Here is a 26,310-nt window from a genome sequence, read left to right as displayed (position 1 = left end):
GAAACCACTTGTGAAAATGGTCACTTTCAGGTTGGAACAGAAGACCGCTTGCAAGGAAAGGGAAAAAAAAACAAGCAAGTTAGCCTCAAAGATTGATGATGACGATGGCAGAGGACTGTGGTGAGATTCATTTCATAGGTTGCCTTGACCAGAGTTTCTCCTTAAACAATTAAGTCAGTGCATCCTCATAGCCCACTCAATTATGCCCAACTTCATCTCGTTGGGTTTAGCAAGACACTGGGTGCCTTGAAAAAAAAACAAGGTTAATGCGCCCTGTCTAAATTGAAAATGGCAATGCTGAAAGGGTAGCAGGAGCACCCGTCCATTTCACATACAAACAGTAGGGACCTATTATCTATGAAGGAATGTCCATGAAAGAATTGCAGTGTTTATAATTCTATTGCTAAGAAATCCTGCCTAAGCCACGTTACTTCCTTGAAAAGACCACCTCTGGTGAGACTAGTATTGTACAAAACCAATCTGAATGTAGCTGCTCGCATGGTGGCTTCACACAGATTCCAGATCATCTTACCATGGACCAGCAAGACTGGATAAGATACCAGGCCACCCTCTCAAGTCAGGCTGCACTCAACTGAGAAAAGACCTTTCAAGTGCTCATGTTGCACACACCAAGCATTACTCATTCCATACCTGATGTTGTCAATCCAACAGTCAATGACGAGAGGCAGGAGCAGCTCGAGATTGAGCCAGAGGGTGAAATAATCTGCCGTCTTCTTGGTACACAGGTAGTGCACCACGGTAGGTTTGTTCAGTTTAGCCTCTAGCTGGTTCCCCAGATCACCTGGAACTGCCAATTCCAAAAAAAAGTTACAACTAGGAATCAAATCAATAGGTACATCAGTTCACTATCTCCACCTGTAGACACAAAACAAGTCACATGATAAATGTGGGGGTGGGGGGGGGGGGGGGGGGGGGGAAGGTAGAGCCCCACAGTGTCCAAGTGCATTTACTTCCCATTCAACCTGTCCTTTTTTGGAACTTTCTCTACAAAACTGTTCCCAGACTGTGAACAGCAGTTTCTTCTTCACTAATCTTCACCTCTCCCGTCGTCTGGGAAGCCGTTGACTCCTCCCTAGCCTCCAGCTCCACAGCCACCAGTTGCCTTCCAGAACCGCACCCAACTAATCACATGAACCTGGGCAGTAAGTGTTGGCAGGATATCTAACGTTGGGGGGGGGGGGGGGGGGGCGGGGGCAGAGCGGGATGCGGTGCGAGGACAGGGCTAAAGATTCTGTCCTTGTCTGGTGTCCATTCACATGCTTCAAGCAAGGGTTGCTGGACAGCAACCAGGAGTGGTAAATCTGGCCAATTCCCCTTCTCAGCCATCCAATTATAGCACTTCTACCGCCACCTAGCACAGATTGAATCTGGGATCTTCTAGGCTCGTATAGCCCATTTACTCACTAGACCAAAGTGCAGAGCCATTGAGCAGCAGTTTTAAAAAGTATACAATATGGTATGAGGGGACAGGCACACCAGCCAGTTTACAGATACCTCCCTTTATTTTCAGTAAAAGCAGAGGAACATTTTTTTTCCCGTCAGGACACAGGTGATTCTGGCAAGGCCGCAATGTCGCCCATCCCTATTTGCTCTGAGAATTATACCATGTAACATTCAGCATATTATTCTGCCGCTCAGGCAAAGCTGGGTTTATCTTGGTCTGTCCCTTTAAAGGTCATAAGGTTTGACCTTGAGATAAGCCTATTTGCAATTTAGAAGCTAATTGCTGTTGGTGAGGTAAGTTTACAGATTGGCAGGTGCTTGTAAACCTCCGGCTCCAGCTCAGAGCAAAATAATATGAAGTTTCCACCTCTTGTTTTATTTTTTTGCAATTTTATTTTATACAAGTGGACATGGTCTTCGGCCATGGCTTCATAGAGTTATAATACATATTTCATAATACTAGCCTAAGTGCAATGAGGGTCATACATAGTTATACAGTTCTGTACACTAGGGTAAGGGGCGCTCGGTGACAGGGCCGTGGTCATCCCTTGTCAGGTGGCACTGGGGGAGGGGCAATGAGGTGCTACTGTAAGATACAGCAGCAACAGGTCCTGGTTGGTATTGTGCAACGTGAGGACCAATCCCTCAGCATGTAGCCCAGGAGTCGGCCTGCCTGTGGGAGTGGGCCCTCAGGAAGGGGCCCCCTCATCACTTGTTGCTCCAGCTCCATGTGCGGCCTGTACATTACTCGCTCTGACTGGCAGATGTCTCGCATGCGCTATGACCACATTTGTTATGGGAGGTGTTGGATTGTGCAAGAGAAGGGTTCATTGTGTTGTCAAAAGGGGAGAGGCCAGTGTGCGTTGAGTGGTAGGAGCTCCTTGCCCTGCTGACGGTAGGACAAGTATGTGTGGGCTTGTGTCCAGCGGAGATGGGAAGACCAGTCGTCACTCCAGTGATGACCAGCACCTCTATCCAGAAGGGCTGATGGGTAGGGCAGGACCAGACCAGAAAATGTACAGGAGTGAGTCCTTGTAGCCACAATTCCACCAGTGGGACAGTAGCATGGTGGCTATATTACTGGACTAGCAATCCAAGGGATTAATAATCTTGGGAACACCACCATAGCACTTTAAGAATTTGTATTAAAAAAAATTAAAAATTAATAAGTGAAGCTGAAAATCTTCTGGTTTACTAATGTCCTTTAGGGACAGAAACCTGCCATCCTTACTCAGTCTGCCCTATGTGACTCAAGACCCACATCAACGTGATTGCTAGGTGGTTAAGAGTCAATAAGGTGAGCAATAAATGCCGGTCTTGCCCACATCCTGAGAATTTAAAAAAAGTAGTCTCCTGCTTTTTCTCTAATACTTTTGACATTCGAAAATGTTAAAGACATACACTAGATGCAAGACTTTTATATATAGATTCAAATAAAAACAGTGACAAAAGACATGTCAGAAATCAATTACAGGTGCCAGGTGCTTGGTATTATCCAATTTGCCCATGGCAGGGAAACCAGACAAATGGATGTGAAGCATGAAGAATCTTATGATCAGCTTGCAGTCCACCCACATGCCAAGAGGACATTTCATCAATTTAACACATTCACTGCTCAAAGGACTGAGCCTGTTTTAACAGCAACAGTTAACAAAAAAATTGAAAAACAAATTGCAATTTAAAAAAATGAAATAAACCATTCGCAGTGCTCACTGATACAATTAAACTCCCAAAACAGGTACTTTCCCCACAGCCAGTTAAATGCAATATCCTTTATAAGTGAGTCTTACCCTCAACCGACATCCATGCACATGCACTTTCCAGGAGGTCACTGGACAGAACAGGAACCCTGCCTGATTTCCGCCATCCCAATCCGGAGATTGCTGAGGGATTTCCTAATATGATGACTGGGGACACACTGTACAAACACTAAAGTGGGGCTCCAAACCAGACAAACACTTATCTAGCAACATTCTTGCCCTCACTATTGGCTCTGACCTCGTGGAACTCCCACGTCTCCGATATTATAATTGCTGCTCTAATATGTAAACGAGCAGAGTATAGCTCATGAAAGAAAAAGCTCCTGGTTTTTCTGTGAGGGTACTATTAAGACTATTCCCGTTTTCTGCCTTTTATGTTCCTCCCTCCTACTACTGAAGTACAAAGACTTCGGAGCCACTTCAACTGACCAAATTGTTCAGAGTTACTTCTTTTGGCTTAAAAGGCAGCTTTTCAGGACTTTGGCCTGATATAGACAATAATGTACAGCAGGTAGTGTTTTGTATTTGCTAAAAGTTGAGGGACTCAGCAACTCCTTCTGAATTCTTTAGTATTAAAATGCAAAAGCTCCAGGAACTTTTAAGATTGGTCAGCTAAGAATGGAATAATTAAGACAGCAGAGAATTTTAAGCTTCTTTAATTGGCTGTTTCACCATCGGCTCATGGTACAAACTTTAATTGCACAATAGTGATATGAATGAGATATGGAGCCCAATATATAACAGTGTACATGCTTGGGATTGAAGGACCCCAGACTATTACTGTTCCAAATTGCTTTCTGTTGCTTAAATGGAGCAAAGCACACTGGGCAGGTCCTCCAGCATCTGATCAGAAAGTTGGCAAGTGCAGCGTATTCCATCTCTGTAACTTGGCTTTGGGAAACCTATGAAATTCAGGGTCAGCAGTATATTTCATGGAAGACTGACTATGGTTTCTCAAGTGGAGCTATAAATTTTCCATGTTGTGTTCAAGTTTACGGATGTTCTATCTCCTCCATCGATAAAGCCGCCTTCAACAATATCACTTTGCCCTGCTACCTCCCTTTTTGTCTTTAACCCTATTAAAAATTAATTTCCACAACCATACCTTCTGCCTGTTCCCTAAATTCCTCCCTTTCTGCTTGGTGTCAATCTAAGTTTTAAAGCACTAGATGTTCTTTTGTGTAACAAGTATCATGTGCGTGCATCCTCATGTTAAAATCGGTATCTAACTCCTTCGTTTGCAGTACAGTGCTTTTAAACTGTGGAACTCCTTACCTCCCTCAGCTTTCCCCTTCTCTGGCAGGTTTTTAAAACCCAAGCTTAGCATCATCTGACCACCACTTCTACATTCACATCTTATCTTTCATTTTGTACCTTGCAGTTGTGCTACACTATGGGCCTTGAATTTTGACCTAGGTTTCAACAAAAACAGCTGCAGCAGTCACATGCACTGAAGGATTGGGTAACTTTTCTAAGGTTATCACTTTGAAACATCCTTGAACACATTCTATTCAGTATAACAATATAATAGCCATGATGTGGAGATGCCGGTGATGGACTGGGGTGGATAAATGTAAGGAATCTTACAACACCAGGTTATAGTCCAACAAATTTATTTTAAAATCACAAGCTTTCGGAGATCATCTGACGAAGGAGATAATCTCCGAAAGCTTGTGATTTTAAAATAAATTTGTTGGACTATAACCTGGTGTTGTAAGATTCCTAACAATATAATAGACAGTGATAAGGTAATATTTGATTTAGTAACAGAGCAAAACAAGCATCCATATCTTAGATTCATATCACACCGAAGTAATACAGATAATACAATCAATACAGATCGGCACCATCCAGGACAATGCAGCCCGCTTGATCGGCACCCCATCCACCACCCTAAACATTCACTCTCCACCACCGGTGCACTGTGACTGCAGTGTGTACTATCTACAGGATGCACTGCAGCAACTCGCCAAGGCTTCTTCGACAGCACCTCCCAAACCCGCAACCCCTACCACCTAGAAGGACAAGGGCAGCAGGCACATGGGAACAACACCACCTGCACGTTCCCCTCCAAGTCACACACCATCCCGACTTGGAAATATATCGCCGTTCCTTCATCGTCACTGGGTCAAAATCCTGGAACACCCTGCCTAACAGCACTGTGGGAGAACCTTCACCACACGGACTGCAGCACTTCAAGGCGGCGGCTCAACTCCACCTTCTCGAGGGCAATTAGGGATGGGCAATAAGTGCTGACCTCACCAGCAATGCCCACATCCCATGATTGAAAAAAAACGCGGTGAGCATAACTGAGATACAGACTACCTTCCGACCCCAAAGGGGATTTTTATAATTGAGCTGTGGAAAGTTGAGATCTCCTCTTACTGTGCCTGTGCTCTCTGTGAGGGATCACTGTGTGGAAAAGGCTGTGTGATAGTTGGGGTATTCCAAGTCACGATGTAAATATTTAGGACGGGGATCAATTTGCCAGCTATTCGCCCATTTATCATCAAGAAGGAGCACACAGCTTTGTCTGGGATTACCAATTGAAGCATAAAATTCACTGATTGGAATTGTCTCATCATCGACTTTTGGGCAAGTTGGGTCCAGGGTTCGGTCCACCCAAGAAATCTGTGCACTGAAGAATGAGGTAGGGTCTTGTAGTAAGTCTACATCTTAAGACAAAGCTACCCCAATCTGCCAATATTATGAAATCTTCCTCCAACAGAGAAATAGGCCCATCATTGCATTACCAATGCAACTAGCTAAACAACACAAGTTACTCAACAATGTAGCACGTGTACGCTGACGACACCCAGCTCCACCTCACCACCACCTCTCTTGACCGCTGTACTGCCTCTGATTTGTCACACTGCTTGTCCGACATCCAGTGCTGGGTGAGCAGAAATTTCCTCCAAGTAAATATTGGGAAGACCGAAGCCATTGTTTTCAGTCCCTGCCACAAACTCCGTTCCCTAGGCATCGACTCCATCCCTCTCCCTGGCCACTGTCTGAGGCTGAACCAGACAGTTTGCAATCTTGTCATCCTTTTTGACCGAGCTGAGCTTCAGACAACACTTCCTCTACTTCACCATGACTGCCGACTTCCATCTCCGTAACATCGTCCGTCTCCACCCCTGCCTCAGCTCACCTGCTGCTGAAACCCTCATCCATGCCTTTGTTACCTCTAGACTCAACTATTGCAATGCTCTCCTGACTGGCCTCCCACCTTGCACTCTTCACAAATTTGAGCTCATCCTAAACTCTGCTGCCCGTATCCTAACTCTCACCAAGACCTGTTCACCTATCAACCCTGTGCTCACTGACCTACATTGGCAACACCTCAATTTTAAAATTCCCATCCTAGTTTTCAAATTCCTCCCTATCTCTCTAACCTCCTCCAGCTGTACAACCCTCTGAGATCTCTACATTCCTCCAATTCCGGCCTCTTGCGCATCCCCGATTTTAAATCACTCTACTATTGATGGCCGAGCCTTCAGCTGCCTAGGCCCTTAGCTCCGGAATTCCCTCCCTAAACTTTCACCTCTCTCTCCTCTAAGACGTTCCTTAAAACCTACCTGTTCTAATATCTCATGTGGCTCGGAAACACTCCTGTGAAGCGTATTGGGACATTTTACTATGTTAAAGGCGCTATATAAATACAAGTTGTTGTTGTGGTCAATGACTGCAGCTTCTTTGATCTGTAGATTAACCAAGATGCAGATGCTTGATTCTAGGTGATAGTCAAGTTATTGGTCCTTAGAAGCTCAATGAGCATTTTGTTTGTAGACTCCAAATCAGACATTGGAACGGTTTTGATTGCTGGCAAGTGTCTAAAAAAAATACAAGCCTATGGATGAACTCAATACCTCTAGGGTCTGAGCCATCTGGGGCGTCATTCAAAGGAACATTATCATTGTCTCAATATTAACAGCTGCAACACAAAAAAATGCTTCTTTTAGAAGAAAGGCACTGCCATAGCTGTTCAACTTCAGTTCAGTTCCATTCAGCTCTCGACACTTGGACTCAGGTGATGCAATTCCTAAGTTAGCCCACTATGTACAAACTTCATAACAGGAGTCTTGCTGATTATCAGACCGTATATATTCGGAAAGAGAATTTAACTCCTTCTGGACAGTTTCTCAATTTATTGTTTCCTAAATATATATGTATCATCAGTAATTTTACATAGAACGTACAGCACTGAAACAGGCCATTCGGCTCAACAGGTCCATGCCAGTCTTTATGCTCCACACAAGCTTCCTCCCACTCTTCTTCATCTAACCCTATCATATCCTTCTATTCCTTTCTCCCTCATGTGTTTATCTAGCTTCCCCTTAAATACATCTATGCTAGTCGCCTCAACTACTCCTTGTGGTAGAGAGTTCCATATTCTAATCATTCTCTGGGTAAAGAGGTTTCCCCATTGGATTTATTAGTGACTATCTTATATTTATGGCCCCTAGTTCTGATCTCCCCTGCAAGTGGAAACATTTTCTCTATGTCTAGCTTATCAAACCCTTTCATAATCTTAAAGACCTCTATCAGGTCACCCCTCTGTCTTCGCTTTTCTAGAGAAAGGAGCCCCAGCCTGTTCAATCTTTCCTACTAGGTATAACCTCTCAATTCTGGTGTCACCCTAGTAAATTTGCTGCGTATTTATGCTTCTGTGAAACTATCTTACTTGAAAATAAACTGGACAGTTAGTTTCAGATTGTAGAATGGTCTGACACGAGGGTGTCCATTGCCTTTCAGAACAGACAGAAGAATGCAGTGAGCATTCCACATAGTTCCCAGTACAAGGGGTAGTCCTTAGTCCGGAGACATGCTATACCACTCATGACAAACAAGGGTGCAAGTTTCGGTTCAAAATAAATCTGTTCTGCTTATGGAATCTGCCTTTTTTCCCCCCCAAGTTAAAAGTTCTGGGAGAAATTTTAACCAATAGGCATTCCTGTTAAACAATGCACTACTAATGTCTCACCCACACAGACAGCACTCGACAGGGTTAAAACCATTCCAAAAAGTCCACTTATTCTACATATTGTTTGACTTAAAATCTGAAGTACTTTACAAAAATATTCTCAACTCGGAATCTGATCTCAATTCCCTGCCAATTTAATTTCCTTTTTGGTAGCGTGCAATTATTTGAAGCTTGTTTCTATGTACATTTTGGCAGTCGGTCACTCGTGACTGAAGCTCGTGGCCTTGTTTACTGGCACACCCTTGGCTCATCGATCTTGATGCAAAATGAAAAACAATTTTACAAGCACATGCTACAAATTAAAAAGGAAGCTGCAAGGGAACTTTTTTCCTCTCTCTCAGGCTGGGAGCATTTCAGAAAGTACCGTGGACTCGCTGTGAGCAGATTGGTTGCTGCATTACAACAGACTACACTTCAAAAGTAACTTCACTGACTGTAAAGTGCTTTGCGACATCCTGAGATTGTGAAAGGCGCTATATAAATGCAAGTCTTTGTTTCTTTCCTTCATCACGGAAAAAGATCTGAATAAAGTTGGAACATTGGTCAGCATCTGCAATCCATTCCTTGGATACGTCCAGCAAGGTCCCCCAACTCTCCTCCTCCTTCCTATCTTGAAAAAGACAATCGCAAGCGCTGTGACAGATCACATGAATTACAGCCTGCTGCAGGCTAAATTTTTACCTCAATTAAACACCAGTCTGCTGGCTGCCCTTTGCTGTTATTTCTAGCACTGCCGTGCCAACATTCATACAGACAGGAATGATCGAAACTAATGCAAAACATTTAAGAACTCCGTCTCCAATGAGCTGAGGATCCAGGCAGTATTGGTGCCTGTTGTTTATGCATCTTGAATGTGTGCGTTTCTTTTTTTTTAAAAAAATGGGGAGTGGGATGGGTTTGAAGAGAAACTGGCTTCCAAACTCCCTAAACCACATACACCATTGGACACTCAAATGGAAATACACCAGTGATGATACGACAATTGAAAGAATATTTCCAATTAAACATTCTTGCACCACGGCAAGTTTGCAACTTAATGCCACAAGATATATTTAAATATTAGCCACTTTAAGCAGTCAACTGCACCAGCACCAGTTGAAAGAACCTAATCTTTGAACTGCAGACCTAAAGAGCAGAACTATGGGTTAACCAGGAGTGGGGACAGGTGGGAGGGACGTTGGCATCAAATCTAAAAGGTTGTAAATGTGCCTTCTTTCTGTCAGTATCTACTAGAAAAATGTTTTGTGTTTAGTGCACACGTGTCATGTCGTTACAAAATAATCTCTTTAGAAAAAGGATCAAGAAAGAAAGTCATTTCACGCTGGGCTCTTTTGACCTGGAGTCACAAGTTTATAAAGAGTTACTGATGCCCTTTAATTGACCTTAGGAGTTTGCAAGCAGCAACAATTACCCAGATTTGCCTATTTAGAGCATTCTCTTCTCCTTCCTCCCCCCACAGTGGCCTTAAAGGGATAGGCCACATTAAACACAACTTCATCTTAGGCAGCTAAAAATCACAACCACATTCTAAACTACCCGTTAGCAACATCACAGGAAATCCCCTTTACATAAGAAAAACGTCTGTTCCGTTTGGCACTTTAACATCATGGGATTATATTGGGACTGGTAAAGTGTTATCACTCATATGGTTACCGTGGACCAATCCCTGCTGAAAACATTGGTTGTCTCTCCTCATCCCAAAAAAGCCCCATCAGCTCCGGGATTTCACCAATCCCGCTCCATGCTAGCCTCACACCCTAATCTTGCTGCTTCACATTCAAGAAAGACTTGCATTTACTTAGCGCTTTTCAGGATTTCCCAAAGCGCTTTACAGCCAATGAAGTACTTTTGAAGTGTAGTCACTGTTGTAACGTAGGACAAGTCCAGACCTCACTCCTTTCCTGGGACCCAGGACTCCGCCTGCAATAAAGCCGTTACAGCTGCCGGAGAGCTAGGACCTTTGTTGAGATAGTGAGGGGCAAAATGCAGCCCACATACCGCATGTTGCTATGGTGCTCAGGACAAGAAGCGTCAATTTAACCGGAAGGAGACACCCCCCTCCCCAACACCTGTGCTTTGTGGGACCTCTGGCAGGAACCTCACCTACACATTGCATTCCAGGCCAGCTCTCACCTGGTGCCAAGGATGTTAAGCTGTGTGGCCATTTTGTTAAAAATTACTCTAATAAGTGGCTGTATGACAGGGTGTGCAAATACACATCTGCTGCAGCAATCATTTAAAGGACAGGAAGATACAAACCTGAAAAAAAGAGCGCCAATTGAGGAAAAAAAAAATCAGTATTTATGAGTTAAACAAACACGTCCAGCTAGCTTTAGTACAGTTCAGATTTTACTCTAAATAATTGATTATCCGACTGTAATCAACTATAGATATGGATCAGTTCATTATCTATCTGAGGGACTGTGTGTTTGAAGCATACAGAGAGTGGGTACATTCAAAAGTGAGGGAGGGGGGAAAACAGATGGAACAGAAAAAAAATTATAGAAAGTGAGAAAAGACAGGCAGGAAGAGCAAGCGAGAGAAACAAATGGAAAGAGGGGAGGAAGCAGAAGGAAATGGGGAGTGGGAGACAAGCAGAGATAGTTACAGGGAGAGAGACGACTTTTTTTTAATGTGAGGAACACCAAGGACAGATCAAGCCTTATATTAAAAAAAACAGACTAGCCAGACACATTAAGATCCCAGCTCCCTGGACTTATTGTTTAAATAGGGACAGGTCTAAGAAGGCAAGGGTAATCAGCTCTGAGATTTTCAACTAGTCTGATCTTGGGAGCGACAATTTTCATTTCTGAAAACCAAGACAGTTAACAGCACAGTTTCCAACCTCTGGATCTGTAAAGATGGCTGACTTATTATTGGCCCCTCCCTAGCCCAGGGCAGTGAGGCTATTTGTAGCACTTCAACTGCCATCCGACTGAGTTCAGCTAATTTTGCTGTAGACTAACGATCAGACATGGGATCTCTCTGATCTGGTTGGCTGAGTTGAGCCTGAGGAGTTGTGAAAAACAATTTTAAAAGAAAAAATGCTGCTGTTAGAAGTGGCTGCAAACTTGTGACATCAGTTGGCTGATTATAACAAAGTTGTTTACATACATTTTGGACTTTACAAAAATCGGAAAATGTCATTAGGCCCCTCTCCTTTTTTTGTTGGAACAACCCCACCTACCTACCATCTCACCATATCCCCCAATTCATTCTTTCTCCACATACCCATTAATCATTTACATTATTCACTTCATTTGCCCAATTTCCTTTCTTGTTCCTAATCAAGTCGAGGCACTTGATAGTTAATTAAACTCTTCACCAGTGAATAATTTGGATCCGCTGTCAATTCCCTTCATAATCTTGAAAACTTCAATTAGATCACCAACATGTATTTATATAGCACCTTTAACATAGGAAAACGTATTCAAGGCGCTTCCCAGAGGTGGAATCAGACAAAAATGGATGTTGAAACAAAGAAGGATATATTAGGAGGGGTGACTAGAAGCTTTGTCAGAGATAGGTTTTAAGGAGGGTCTTAAAAGGAGAGGTCTAGGGCAATTTATCCTGTCTGCAGATCACAATATATTATTATTTTTCACAGATTATTTGCATCTAGATATTGTTAAAACCTAGAGGGTCAAAGCACTGCCTAGTAGCGTTAAGCAAGACCAAATAGGTCTTAAGCAAAACCAAGCAAGTAGGTGTTGACTCTTGCAGGCACCAGCAGCACTTTGGCCTCTCAGCAGAGTGGCCATTCCTCACACTTGACGCGGGCACACGCACACCAAGATCATTGAGGCCAACTGTAGCATTGTAACTGCTGATTTAGCCAAGATCAGATATCTCGAGGCGGACAGGGGATCAAACTTGGCACTCAGGTATGAGTCAGTACAACAGTGGGCTGGTGGGAGGAATGTGTTTCAATGCACTACATATGATGCTGCTGGTTACGTATTCAAAATCAAAAAAGGTACCATGGCCTGGGTGGCACTGTGCGTTAAAATTCAGCTCTTAATTTTCCTCTCCAGGCTGGATGAAAGACTTCAGCCTCTGACAGCCTTAAGGATCCCATTCGAAATGTGTTCGAACCATAGAAAGCTACAGCACAGATAGCAGGTCATTCGGCCCATCAAGTCTGTGCCAGTATTTTCCTTGATCACCATCCCACTCTGCTGCCCCTCCCCATACCCGTTCAGAGCAGCCCTAATTCAGTTCCTAGTGGGCATGAGTCTACAGCACAAAACTGCCCATAATTTAATACTAATTTGCAATCTCACTCAGCAAGGACACAAAATGTCTGGAAGAATCGATATGACTGACAGTGGGAGGGCTCTGCATTAATGGTTTAAGGCACATTATAGGAACAAGAGTAGGCCATTCAGCCATTCAATTAGATTATGGCTGATCTGTACCTTAACTCCATCCACCAGCCTTGGTTCTGTAACCCTTAATACCCTTGCCTAACAAAAATCTATCAATCTCAGTTTTGAAAGTTTCAACTGACCCCCAGCCTCAACAGCTTTTTGGGGGGAAAAGAGTCCCAGATTTCGACTACCCTTTATGTGGAACAATGCAAAATATGTTTTACCTTGCATAGAATGCAGGACTGATTGATGCTGACACCAGATACCCATATAGAAAAAAAAATTATTCCCCACCTCTGACTTCCCTCACCCTGACAACTGCAAAATTCAGAGCAGCATAATGTTTGCAAACAATAGCAGAAACTGGGAAATAGGAGTAAAGCAGAAAGCAAAGCTGGTTAATGATAAATTAACAGCAAGGGTAAGCTGCCTTTCCAACAGCTTCCTGGCTCTTAAATATAGCACATGGCAGTACAAAGTAACAGCACATGACATGTACTGTAGTCCACAACTCCCACAGCATCACCTGACGAGCTGTTTCCCAACTCCAACCGACTTAAACATCTCCTGGAGACAGTTCAGTGCAAAAGCTAAGGCACTGATACCAGGCTGAATGTTATTCTGCCTTGAAACAAAGTTTATTTGGGTGGAGTGGGGTTAAGAATGAGTTAACTGATTACTACCACCACCACCACCACAGCCCCCCCACCGAGCCCCCACACAACTGCCCTGTCCCAACTACTCTTACTAAATTTATGCAAAGAAAGAACTTGGATTTATTTAGTGGCTCATCACATGACACCACAAAGTGTTTTACACCCTATTAATTATTTCTGAAGTGCAGTTACTCTTGCAGCATAGGCAAGTGTGGCAGTCAATTTGTGCACATGGTCCCACAAACTGCAGTTTTGATTAATGATCAGTTATCCCCCGGAGTGCAAATTACCAACATACAAAATTGACGGGCAGGAAAAGACCAGCTAGTCCATCAAGCCTGAAATTCAACCCACAACCTTCTGACTCAAGAGGAGAGAGTGCTACTGATCGAGCCAAGCTGACACCACACGCTCTGCATTTGCCAGTTATATTGCAGATTGTACATTGTATTAAAGTGCAGTAAAAGCTGTGATTTGAAGTAGTCGATCTGAGTGCAAGCTGCATTTTGGTCAGCAGCCTTAAGACACCTCCAACTGCTGGTCTCACCCCACTTTGGCTTTGTACCTACTGCAACCTGCATGAAGTCACCTTCCTGAACTTTCAATCTAAGCTCCCACTGCCTCAGCAAGATCCCTTTAAACTTTCTAATGTTTATAAAAAAGCAAATACGCAGCCAGCTTTATTGCTCACCATAACTTAGATGGTGTTTGGAACTATGCATAGGTGGTTAAGTATGTATATGAAGAGCTCAGTTTTGCACAACCAGTAGTATAGCCGAGAGGCTGGAGCACATAATCTGGGTTAACACTCCAGTGCAGAACTGAGAGAGAGTGCTGCACTGTTGGAGGTGCCACCTTTCAGATGAGATGTTAAACCGAGGCCCCGTCTGCCCCCTCAGGTGGGCCTAAAAGATCTCACGACACTATTTCAAAGAGCAGGGGAGTTCTCCCCAGTGTCCTGGCCAATATTTATCCCTCAACCAACATTAAAATAGATTATCTGGTCATCATCGCATTGCTGTTTGTGGAACCTTGCTGTGTGCAAACTGGCTGCGGCGTTTCCTACAACAGTGATTACACGTTAAAAAAAGTACTTCACTGGCTATAAAGCGCTTTGGGACGTCCTAAGGTTGTGAAGGGTGCTATATAAATGCAAGTCTTTCTTATTGCCAGCTCACACTGCTCTAAAAAGCAGGTACTGGTGTTAAAAGTGGCAAGAGCACAGTGAGAGCAGTGGGGATGTAGAGTGCAGCAGTAGCGGAGGCCCAGGTAAAAAGGAGCAGCAGAGAGAGCAGCGGAGATATAAAAGCAGCGGCGAACCGGGTATAAAGAATGGCGGGGGATATAAAGCACAGTGGCCCAGGACCCGGGTATAGAGGAGTGGCGGGGGATATAAAGCACAGTGGCCCAGGACCCGGGTATAGAGGAGTGGCGGGGGATATAAAGCACAGTGGCCCAGGACCCGGGTATAAAGGAGTGGCGGGGGATATAAAGCACGGTGGCCCAGGACCCAGGTATAAAGGAGTGGCGGGGGATATAAAGCACAGTGGCCCAGGACCCAGGTATAAAGGAGTGGCGGGGGATATAAAGCACGGTGGCCCAGGACCCGGGTATAAAGGAGTGGCGGGGGATATAAAGCACAGTGGCCCAGGACCCGGGTATAAAGGAGTGGCGGGGGATATAAAGCACAGTGGCCCAGGACCCGGGTATAAAGGAGTGGCGGGGGATATAAAGCACAGTGGCCCAGGACCCAGGTATAAAGGAGTGGCGGGGGATATAAAGCACGGTGGCCCAGGACCCGGGTATAAAGGAGTGGCGGGGGATATAAAGCACAGTGGCCCAGGACCCGGGTATAAAGGAGTGGCGGGGGATATAAAGCACAGTGGCCCAGGACCCGGGTGTAAAGGAGTGGCGGGGGATATAAAGCACGGTGGCCCAGGACCCAGGTATAGAGGAGTGGCGGGGGATATAAAGCACGGTGGCCCAGGACCCAGGTATAAAGGAGTGGCGGGGGATATAAAGCACGGTGGCCCAGGACCCGGGTATAAAGGAGTGGCAGGGGATATAAAGCACAGTGGCCCAGGACCCGGGTATAAAGGAGTGGCGGGGGATATAAAGCACGGTGGCCCAGGACCCGGGTATAAAGGAGTGGCGGGGGATATAAAGCACAGTGGCCCAGGACCCGGGTATAGAGGAGTGGCGGGGGATATAAAGCACGGTGGCCCAGGACCCGGGTTTAGAGGAGTGGCGGGGGATATAAAGCACGGTGGCCCAGGACCCGGGTATAAAGGAGTGGCGGGGGATATAAAGCAGTGGCCCAGGACCCGGGTAGGAGTGGCAGAGAGAGAGAAAAAAAAAAAATCAAGGAGTGACGTTACAGGACAGCAGGTAGGAGATTGGTTGGTGAGTATTGCCTTTTTTTTGCTCTCTAAGCTAGGGCAGTGGTTTAAACCAAGAGCTGGGAAACTATAACTATTACTTCATTAAATTAATAACAAACTAGATAAACTGATTAGTTAATAAAACTAAAAATATTGAGTGAATAAAAACTTTAACTAATTAAATATATAAAACAAGGTTAGATAGGGACAGCAGGGCAGGTGGTTTGTCGTAACTGCAGCATGTGGGAGATTGTGGAGACCAGTGTGATTCCAGGCAACCACATCTGCAGTAAGTGTCTGCAACTCGAGGAACTTCAGCTCAGAGTCGTTGAGCTGGAGTCCAAGCTGCAGACGTTGCGATGCATCATGGAGGGGGAAGAGTTACCTGGATACTTTAATCCAGGACGCAGTCACACCCCTTAGGTTAGGTAGTGGTTTAGATTTAGTCAGTGGGTCAGGGACAGGAGAATGTGACTGCGAGTCAGGCAGGTTTCGGGACCCAGGATGCGGTGATGAAGGAGACTCAGCCTTTGATCTTGTCCAACAGGTACGAGGTATTTGCTACCTGTGTGGATGAGGACAAAGACTGCAGGGAGGATGGGCAAACTGACCACGGCACATGGTACAGGAGGCCATTCAAGTGGGGGGAGCAAAACAGAATGTGGTAGTGGTAGGGGATTGTATAGTCAGGGAGATAGATACTGTTCTCTGCAGCTGCGACCGGGAGTCCCAAAGGCTTTGTTGCCTGCTTGGTGCCAGGGTTAAGAATATCTCCTCACGGCTGGAAAAGAATGTGGAGCAACAGGGGGAGGATTCAGTTGTCGTGGTCCACATAGGAACCAACGACATAGGTAGAATTAGGAATGAGGTTCTGCTGAGGGAGTTTGAGGAGCTAAGGTTCAAAATAATAAGCAGGACCTCAAAAAGGTAATAATCTCTGGATTACTATCTGAGCCACACGCAAATTGGCATAGGGTCAAACAAATTAGAGAATTAAATACGTGGCTCAAAGAGTGGTGAGATATGGTTTTTGATTCATGGGGCACTGGCACCAGTACTGGGAAAAGAGGGGGCTGTTCCATTGGGATGGGCTCCACTTAAACCAGACTGGTACTAGTGTCCTGACGAATCAAATAACTAGGGTGGTAGATAGGGCTTTAAACTAAAGTGGGGGGAGGGGGGAAAAGAGAGAGGGTTCAGTTAAGGGAAATTGATACATCTAAAGAGAAAAAAGTCAAGGCTATAGAGCAGTGTAGCAATTTGGGTAAAGAAAAGCAGAGTGTGATGGGAAGGGACAGAGAGTTTAACAGTAATAGGGCATCAGTGAATAAGGTCAAATGAGAGAAAAATAGTAAAAAGTTAAAATTAAATGCGCTTTATCTGAACGCGCGAAGCATTCGTAACAAGATAGATGAATTAAATGGCAGAAAGAGATAAATGGGTTTGATCTAGTAGCCATTACTGAGACGTGGTTGCAAGGTGACCAAGGTTGGGAACTAAATATTCCAGGGTACTTGACTTTTCGAAAAGACAGGCAAAATGGAAAAAGGTGGGGGGCGGGGGTGGTGTGCCCTGATAATAAAGGATGACATAAAGACACGAGTGAGAAAGGATCTTGGCTCAGAAGATCAGGAAGTAGAATCAATACAGGTGGAGGTAAGAAATAACAAGGGGCAGAAAACATTGGTGCAAGTAGTCCGTAGGCCCCCTAACAGTAGTTAGGGTGGTGGACAGAGTATTAATCAAGAAATAAGAGCAGCTTGTAACAAAGGTAATGCATTAATCATGGAGGACTTTAATCTTCCTATAGACTGGGCAAGTCAAATTGGCAAAAGTAGTTTGGAGGACGAGTTCATGGAATGCATTCAAGATAGTTTCCTCGAATAATGGAACCAACTAGGGAATGGGCTATTTTAGGTCTTGTCTTGTGTAATGAGATAGAGTTAATTAGTAATCTCATAGTAAAAGATCCCCTGGGGAAGAGTGACCATAATATGACAGAATTTCACATTGAGTTTGAGAGTGACGTACTTAAGACTGAAACTAGAGTCTTAAACTTAAACAAAGCCATCTACATAGGTATGAAGGACAAGCTGGTTAAGGTTGATTGGAAAATTAGATTAAAAGATATGACAGTAGATAAGCAATGTGAACATTTAAAGAAATATTTCATAATTCTCAATGAATATACATTCCATCGAGAAATAAAAACTCTACGTGAAAAGTGATCCATCCATAGCTAACTAAAGAAGTTAAGGATAGTATTAGGTTAAAAGCAGCAGCTTATAATGTTGCCAAAAAGAGTAGTAAGCCTGAGGATTGGGAGTGTTTTAGAAACCAGCAAAGGATCACCAAAAAATTGATAGAGGGAGAAAATAGAATGAGAGTAAACTAGCAAGAAACATAAACACAGATTTTAAGAGCTTGGACAAGTATATAAAAAGGAAGAGAGTAGCAAAAATAAACATGGGCCCCTTAGCGGCTGAGACAGGAGAAATTATAATGGGGAATAAGGAAATGACAGAGACATTAAACAAATATTTTGTATCTGTCTTTACAGTAGAAGACAAAAAACATACTAAAAATAGTGGGGAACCAAGGGTCTAAAGAGTGTGTGGAACCTAAAGTAATTACTATTAGTAAAGAAAAAGTACTGGAGAAATTAAAAAGGGACTAAAAGCTAACAAATTCCCTAGATCTGATGGCCTACATCCTTGGGTTCAAAAAGCAGTGGCTGCAGAGATAGTGGAAGCATTGATTGTGTCTTCCAAAATTCCCTAGATTTTAGAACCGTCTCAGTGGATTGGAAGGTAGCAAATGTAACACCGCTATTCAAGATAGGAGCGAGAAAACAGAATTACAGACCAGTTAGCCTGACATCAGTCATCGGGAAAACGCTGTAATCCATTATTAAGGATGTGGTAACAAGCCACTTAGAAAATCATAATAAGATTAGGCAGAGTCATCGTGCTCTTATGAAAGGGAAATCATGTTTGACAAATCTACTGGAGTTTTTTTGAGGATGTAACTAGCAGGGTAGATAAAGGGAAACCAGTGGATGTGGTATATTTGGATTTTCAAAAGGCATTCGATAAGGTGCCCAACAAAAGGTTGTTAAACACGATAAGGGCTCATGGGGTTGGGGTAATATTAGCATAGGTAGAGGATTGGTTAACAGACAGAAAACAGTAGGAATAAAAGGGACATTTTCAGGTTGGCAGGCTGTAACTAGTGGGGTGCCACAAGAATCAGTGCTGGGGCCTCAGCTATTTACAATCTACAATAATGACTTAGATGAACGATCAGAGTGTAATGTATCCAGGTTTACTGATGATACAAAGCCAGGTGGGAAAGTAAGCTGTGAGGGGGACACAAAGAGTGCAAAGGGATATAGACAGGTTAAGTGAGTGGGCAAGAAGGTGGCAGGTGGGGAAGTGTGAGGTTATCCACTTTGGTAGGAAGAATAGAAAAACAGAATATTTTTTAAATGGTGAGAAACTATTAAACGTTGGTGTTTAGAGGGATTTGGGTGTCCTTGTCCATGAAACACAAAGTTAACATGCAGGTACAGCAAGCAATTAGGAAGGCAAATGGCATGTTGGCCTTTATTGCACAGGGGTTGGAGTACAAGACTAAGTAAGTCTTGCTGCAATTTGGCTTTGGTGAGATCAGACCTGGAGTACTGTGTACTGTTTTGGTCTCCTTACCTAAGGAAGGATATACTTGCCTTAGAGGTGGTGCAACACGGTTCACTAGATTGATTCCTGGGATAAGAGGATTGTCCTTTGAGGAGAGATTGAGTAGAATGGGCTTATACTCTCTGGAGTTTAAAAGAATGAGGGGTGATCTCATTGAAACATATAAGATTCTGAGAGGGTTTGACAGTGTAGATGCAGAGAGGCTGTTTGCCCTGGCTGGAGTCTAGAACTGGGGAGATAGTCACAGGACAAAGTTGAGGAGAAATTTCTTCACTTAGACGATTGTGAATCTTTAGAATTCTCCACCCCAGAGGGCTACAGATGCTTAGTCATTGATTATATTCAAGACTGAGATTGATAGATTTTTGGACTCTTGGGGAATTAAGGGATATGGGGATCAGGCAGGAAAGTGGAGTTGAGGTCAAAGATCAGCCTTGATCTTATTGAATGGCAGAGCAGGCTCGAGGGGCCATGTGGCCTACTCCTGCTCCTATTTCTTATGTTCTTAAACTACTACCTGTACTATGAAAGGGAGGGGGTAAAATTTAAACATGTGCATGTTAGTTCCAGAAGCACCTCACCCCAGTTACAAGCGTGTTGGGAAGGAGGAGAGGGAACCAAGTAAATCTCTGGGGAAGTACAAGGCTGAATACCCTGGCCTGCTCAGCTCCTGTATGTCGCCCTGGTACACAAGGCTGCCCCTCAGTCACTACAAGTTCTGTTGCCTCGACAGGAAAGCTCTCGAACAGCACAGGCCGGTGACAAGCATGAGAAAGTACGGCAGCTTATTCTCAGCGGTTTACGTATAGAGTTTGGTGCATTTAACTGAAGGAAAAAAGTGTTTGAACAACATTATTAGAGAGAGTGATACGATTACAGAAACATTGACTGCACTTGTGTGAAGGTTAAAAAAAAAACAAATCAGTTAAACTGAAGGCTGGAGCGGTCGGACACGTAACATTTCACTATTAAATGATAAAATGTCAAAAAAAATCAATAAAAGTCATAATTTCACAAAATGATCATAGTTAAAAGGTAAACACAGAGTGAGGGAGAGGAAGGTGCGTTCAACAGCAGGCCCGGCGCTAAACAAAAACCCCAAACTGTTCACAGTGACAAACAACGATGGACTTTTTAAGGTTCAACAAAATACACTCACCCAGCACGACAGGCGGTCTGGTCGCATTCAAACAACCCCGGGAAGATAACTGATCCTGGCAGTCGGAGGAGAGAGCGCCGGGGCTGGCAGCCGTGAGGAGAGAAAGAAAGAGGGAGAGAGAGGAAAGGCCAGCTCTGGAAATCATCGCCCAGGTCTCATAGCTCGGGGAGTGAGGAGGAGAGAGAGAGAGAGAGAGAGTGTGTGGCAGAGCCCCGGGGGGGGGGGAGGAGGAGGCGGTGGAACTAACACCGAGTTCCGACACGGAATGGGCACGAAGCGAACCAGCGCCACTCGCCGGCTGCTGTGTAACTCGGCCCCTCCATGACAAGCCCGCCCCCTCCTCCCTCCTCCTACCAACAAGGGGGCAAGAGGCCACTCACACACAGCGGGCTCTTATCAATCCGAACTGGAGGGCTGCAACACGCCACCCTCAGGCTCCTGTCGGTATGTCTTTTCTCTACAAACCAATGAGGAGCCACCAAACAAAAGTGCCCCCCTCCCCCCCACTCCTTTTTCGAAGGGGCTCAACTCATAAAGAAGTAAACAATTTTACAACACCAAGTTATAGTCCAGCAATTTTATTTTAAATTCACAAGCTTTCGGAGGCTACCTCCTTCCTCAGGTGAACGATGTGGATTTCCACATCGTTCACCTGACGAAGGAGGTAGCCTCCGAAAGCTTGTGAATTTAAAATAAAATTGCTGGACTATAACTTGGTGTTGTAAAATTGTTTACAATTGTCAACCCCAGTCCATCACCGGCATCTCCACATCATAAAGAAGTAAACAAAGGCAGCTTTTAAAATTAAATAATAATGTTGTTATTGGTGTCCACTCTGCACGCCCAGTCCCTGCGGTGCCCACCAGTATTCTCTTGGTATGGAACATGCAACAGGCAGAGTTGCCTCTGATTCTGGTGTAAATTATTCGCCCCTCCAGTTTTCCTTCTCTCTCTCTCTAAAATCTGTTTTTGAAATAATATCTCTCTTAAATCTCTCTTTAGGTGGACTTAAAAGATCCCATGGCACTATTTTGAAGACAATTTTACAACACCAAGTTATAGTCCAGCAATTTTATTTTAAATTCACAAGCTTTCGGAGATTTTCTCCTTCCTCAGGCAAATGTTTCAAGATCTCCTTGAAGCCTACGCATTTATACATATTGAACAATAATACATGGTGTTTACAGACTGCCCCTGCAACTGCCCGTTGCCAAGGCAATCACCGTGTTCAGACAGAGAGGTGTTACCTGCAGAACCTCCGAATACACATTCAACAAAAAAACAAACAGGGAAAAAAAACAGAGAAAAAAAAAACACAGAGAGAGGCAGAAACATCCGGAAGGCAGAGAGAGCCAGCAAATGACCCATTATATTAAAAACAGATAACATTTGTTCGCTGGTGGGGTAACGTGTAGCGTGACATGAACCCAAGATCCCGGTTGAGGCCGTCCTCATGGGTGCGGAACTTGGCTATCAATTTCTGCTCGACGATTTTGCGTTGTCGTGTGTCTCGAAGGCCGCCTTGGAGTACGCTTACCCGAAGGTCGGTGGATGAATGTCCATGACTGCTGAAGTGTTCCCCGACTGGGAGGGAACCCTCCTGTTTGGCGATTGTTGCGCGGTGTCCGTTCATCCGTTGTCGCAGCGTCTGCATGGTCTCGCCAATGTACCATGCTCTGGGGCATCCTTTCCTGCAACGTATGAGGTAGACAACGTTGGCTGAGTCACAGGAGTATGAACCATGCACCTGGTGGGTGGTGTCATCTCGTGTGATGGTGGTATCTGTGTCGATGATCTGGCATGTCTTGCAGAGGTTACCGTGGCAGGGTTGTGTGGCGTCGTGGACGCTGTTCTCTTGAAAGCTAGGTAGTTTGCTGCGAACGATGGTCTGTTTGAGGTTGGGTGGCTGTTTAAAGGCGAGTAGTGGAGGTGTGGGGATGGCCATAGCGAGGTGTTTGTCCTCATTGATGACATGTTGAAGGCTGCGGAGAACATGGCGTAGTTTCTCCGCTCCGGGGAAGTACTGGACGACAAAGGGTACTCTGTTGGTTGCGTCCCGTGTTAGTCTCCACTCAAGTCCACATACAACTCGGATTACGCTGAGAGACTCTGCCGCCGTACCTCTCGCACACTCCGCAACCATCTCATACACCAACTCTACAGCAGACGCCACAACCTCGAAACCAAGATAGAGTCCATACTCTCAACCTGTACTCAGGACACAGCAGACCAGCTACGTTATACCGCCAAACAGACGAGGCAACGGAACTACGCTGCCTACATGAAAACCAAGAGCAGGAAGCTTGAGAAACTCGGCATCACCACCAGCAACGACCAAGCTTCCCCTGGTACCACGGTTGCAACCACAGGGAAGTCTATTGTCAATTTATCCGACCACACCCTTCAACCAGACGAAATCGAAGTTCTCAGCCGAGGGCTCAATTTCTGCCCCACTACCAAAATGGACCCCACTAGTCTCGCGGCGGACACAGAGGAATTCATCAGGAGAATGAGGCTCCGGGAATTCTACCACAAACCCCAAGATTTCAGCAGCGAACCCAATGAGACAATCGACGATCCGGAACAGCAGACAGAGGGATCCGCGGTACAGCAACCGAAGAGGAAAGAGTCAAACTGGACTCCTCCGGAGGGTCGCTGCCCTCAGCTGGACATGTATGCTCAAGCTGTCAGGAAATGCGTCAATGCCAGATTCATCAGCCGCACTCAGAAGACAGTCCAGAATGTCACCCGAGCACAACGCAACGCCATCAACGCTCTCAAGACCAACCGCAACATCGTCATCAAACCAGCGGACAAAGGAGGAGCCATAGTCATACAGAACAGAACAGACTATTGCAAAGAAGCATACCGACAACTGGACAACCAGGAACACTACAGACGGTTACCCGCAGATCCGACCAAAGAACACACCCACCAGCTCAACAAACTGATCAAGACCTTCGATCCAGACCTTCAAAGCATCCTACGCATTCTCATCCCACGTAATCCCCGCGTGGGAGACTTCTACTGCCTCCCAAAGATACACAAAGCCAACACACCCGGACGTCCCATCGTATCAGGCAACGGAACCCTGTGTGAGAACCTCTCTGGATACATCGAGGGCATCCTGAAACCCATCGTACAGGGAACCCCCAGCTTCTGTCGTGACACTACAGACTTCCTACAAAAACTCAGTACCCACGGACCAGTTGAACCAGGAACACTTCTCACCACGATGGACGTCTCGGCACTATACACCAGTATCCCCCACGATGACGGCATCGCTGCGACAGCATCAATACTCAACACCAACAACAGCCAATCTCCGGAAGCCATCCTACAACTCATCCGCTTCATCCTGGATCACAATGTCTTCACCTTCGATAACCAGTTCTTTACCCAAACACACGGAACAGCCATGGGGACCAAATTCGCACCCCAATACGCCAACATTTTCATGCACAAGTTCGAGCAGGACTTCTTCACTGCACAAGACCTCCAACCAACACTATACACCAGATACATCGACGACATTTTCTTTCTATGGACCCACGGCAAGGAATCACTGAAGAGACTACACGATAACATCAACAAGTTCCATCCCACCATCAAGCTCACCATGGACTACTCCTCAGAATCAGTTTCTTTCTTGGACACACGAATCTCCATCAAAGACGGGCACCTCAGCACCTCACTCTACCGCAAGCCCACGGACAACCTCACGATGCTCCACTTTTCCAGCTTCCACCCTAACCACGTCAAAGAGGCCATCCCCTATGGACAGGCCCTGCGAATACACAGGGTCTGCTCAGACGAGGAGGAACGCGATGGACACCTACAGACGCTGAAAGACGCCCTAGTAAGAACGGGATATGACGCTCGACTCATCGATCGACAGTTCCGACGGGCCACAGCAAAAAATCGCATAGACCTCCTCAGGAGACTAACACGGGACGCAACCAACAGAGTACCCTTTGTCGTCCAGTACTTCCCCGGAGCGGAGAAACTACGCCATGTTCTCCGCAGCCTTCAACATGTCATCAATGAGGACAAACACCTCGCTATGGCCATCCCCACACCTCCACTACTCGCCTTTAAACAGCCACCCAACCTCAAACAGACCATCGTTCGCAGCAAACTACCTAGCTTTCAAGAGAACAGCGTCCACGACGCCACACAACCCTGCCACGGTAACCTCTGCAAGACATGCCAGATCATCGACACAGATACCACCATCACACGAGATGACACCACCCACCAGGTGCATGGTTCATACTCCTGTGACTCAGCCAACGTTGTCTACCTCATACGTTGCAGGAAAGGATGCCCCAGAGCATGGTACATTGGCGAGACCATGCAGACGCTGCGACAACGGATGAACGGACACCGCGCAACAATCGCCAAACAGGAGGGTTCCCTCCCAGTCGGGGAACACTTCAGCAGTCATGGACATTCATCCACCGACCTTCGGGTAAGCGTACTCCAAGGCGGCCTTCGAGACACACGACAACGCAAAATCGTCGAGCAGAAATTGATAGCCAAGTTCCGCACCCATGAGGACGGCCTCAACCGGGATCTTGGGTTCATGTCACGCTACACGTTACCCCACCAGCGAACAAATGTTATCTGTTTTTAATATAATGGGTCATTTGCTGGCTCTCTCTGCCTTCCGGATGTTTCTGCCTCTCTCTGTGTTTTTTTTTTCTCTGTTTTTTTTCCCTGTTTGTTTTTTTGTTGAATGTGTATTCGGAGGTTCTGCAGGTAACACCTCTCTGTCTGAACACGGTGATTGCCTTGGCAACGGGCAGTTGCAGGGGCAGTCTGTAAACACCATGTATTATTGTTCAATATGTATAAATGCGTAGGCTTCAAGGAGATCTTGAAACATTTGCCTGAGGAAGGAGAAAATCTCCGAAAGCTTGTGAATTTAAAATAAAATTGCTGGACTATAACTTGGTGTTGTAAAATTGTTTACAATTGTCAACCCCAGTCCATCACCGGCATCTCCACATCATGACTATTTTGAAGAAGAGTTCTCCCCCCCCCCCCCCCCCACCCAGTGTTCTGGCCAATATTTATTCCTCAACCAACCTCACTGAAAAAAACAGATTATGTGGTCATTTTGACTTTGCTGTTTGTGGGAGCTTGCTGTGTGCAAATTGGCTGCTGCGTTTCCCTACATTATAACAGTGTACAAAAGTACCTAATTGGCTGTAAAGCGCTTTGGGACGTCCTGAGGTAGTGAAAGGCGCTATATAAGTGCAAGTTCTTACTCTATATGTGGGTATTTTACTTTTACAAACAGAACAAATCACGTAATGAACCGTAGAAAGTTTCTGCAGAACATAGGGCCATTTACACGATTGCTCTCGATGGGTTCAGGTGTTAATATAAATGCAAAAGGGCAATGGGGGCATCTTGTGATAACAGTGCTTACTCTCAGATTCAAAATGGTTGGGAATCTGCCCCCAGCTGTACCAACTAATACACAACAACAAAACAAGAAATATCACAACTGGTATCAGGAGCTGGGATCCCACTCAGAGCCCGATGCCCAAGGAACACTTTTAACAGTTCGTTGACTGCCTAGGCTCCTAACAAAGGATTCGACTTCAGTCAGAGATACTCCCTGTGGAATATATCAATCCCTGGAAGTTACACCAACACAGATGCAGTGGAATAGCTTCGGTTCTGAGGGACATCCTAATATCCACTGTATATTGGCCTGTGCTGGTGTGAAAATTTGTGATTTTTCCTCTACATGCAACACAGTAGAAAAAGCCCTACAGTTGGTCCAGAGAGGAAGGGGAGAAAGATCAGCCAGGGCTCCTTTTCATG

The 26,310-nt window shown here is 45.2% G+C and overlaps 1 protein-coding gene across 1 annotated transcript in view; it reads right to left on the bottom strand.

Annotated features, from left to right (window-relative positions):
* Positions 1-20,821, bottom strand: part of pla2g15 (phospholipase A2, group XV) — a 51,684-nt gene extending 30,863 nt beyond the window's left edge. Inside the window, exons 1-2 of the mRNA XM_067997759.1 lie at positions 20,473-20,821; positions 652-808 (exon numbers count right to left, since the gene is read on the bottom strand). Coding sequence (XP_067853860.1) covers positions 652-808; positions 20,473-20,617 — 302 coding nt within the window. The 5' untranslated portion in view covers positions 20,618-20,821. The remainder of the gene's footprint in view (positions 1-651; positions 809-20,472) is intronic.
* Between the last annotated feature and the right edge of the window lie 5,489 nt (positions 20,822-26,310).

Source organism: Heptranchias perlo, chromosome 16, assembly GCF_035084215.1.
Source record: "Heptranchias perlo isolate sHepPer1 chromosome 16, sHepPer1.hap1, whole genome shotgun sequence".
NCBI classification, from domain to species: Eukaryota; Metazoa; Chordata; class Chondrichthyes; order Hexanchiformes; family Hexanchidae; genus Heptranchias; species Heptranchias perlo.
Note: the sequence above shows the minus strand (reverse complement) of the source record. Positions and strands in the feature narration are given on the sequence as shown.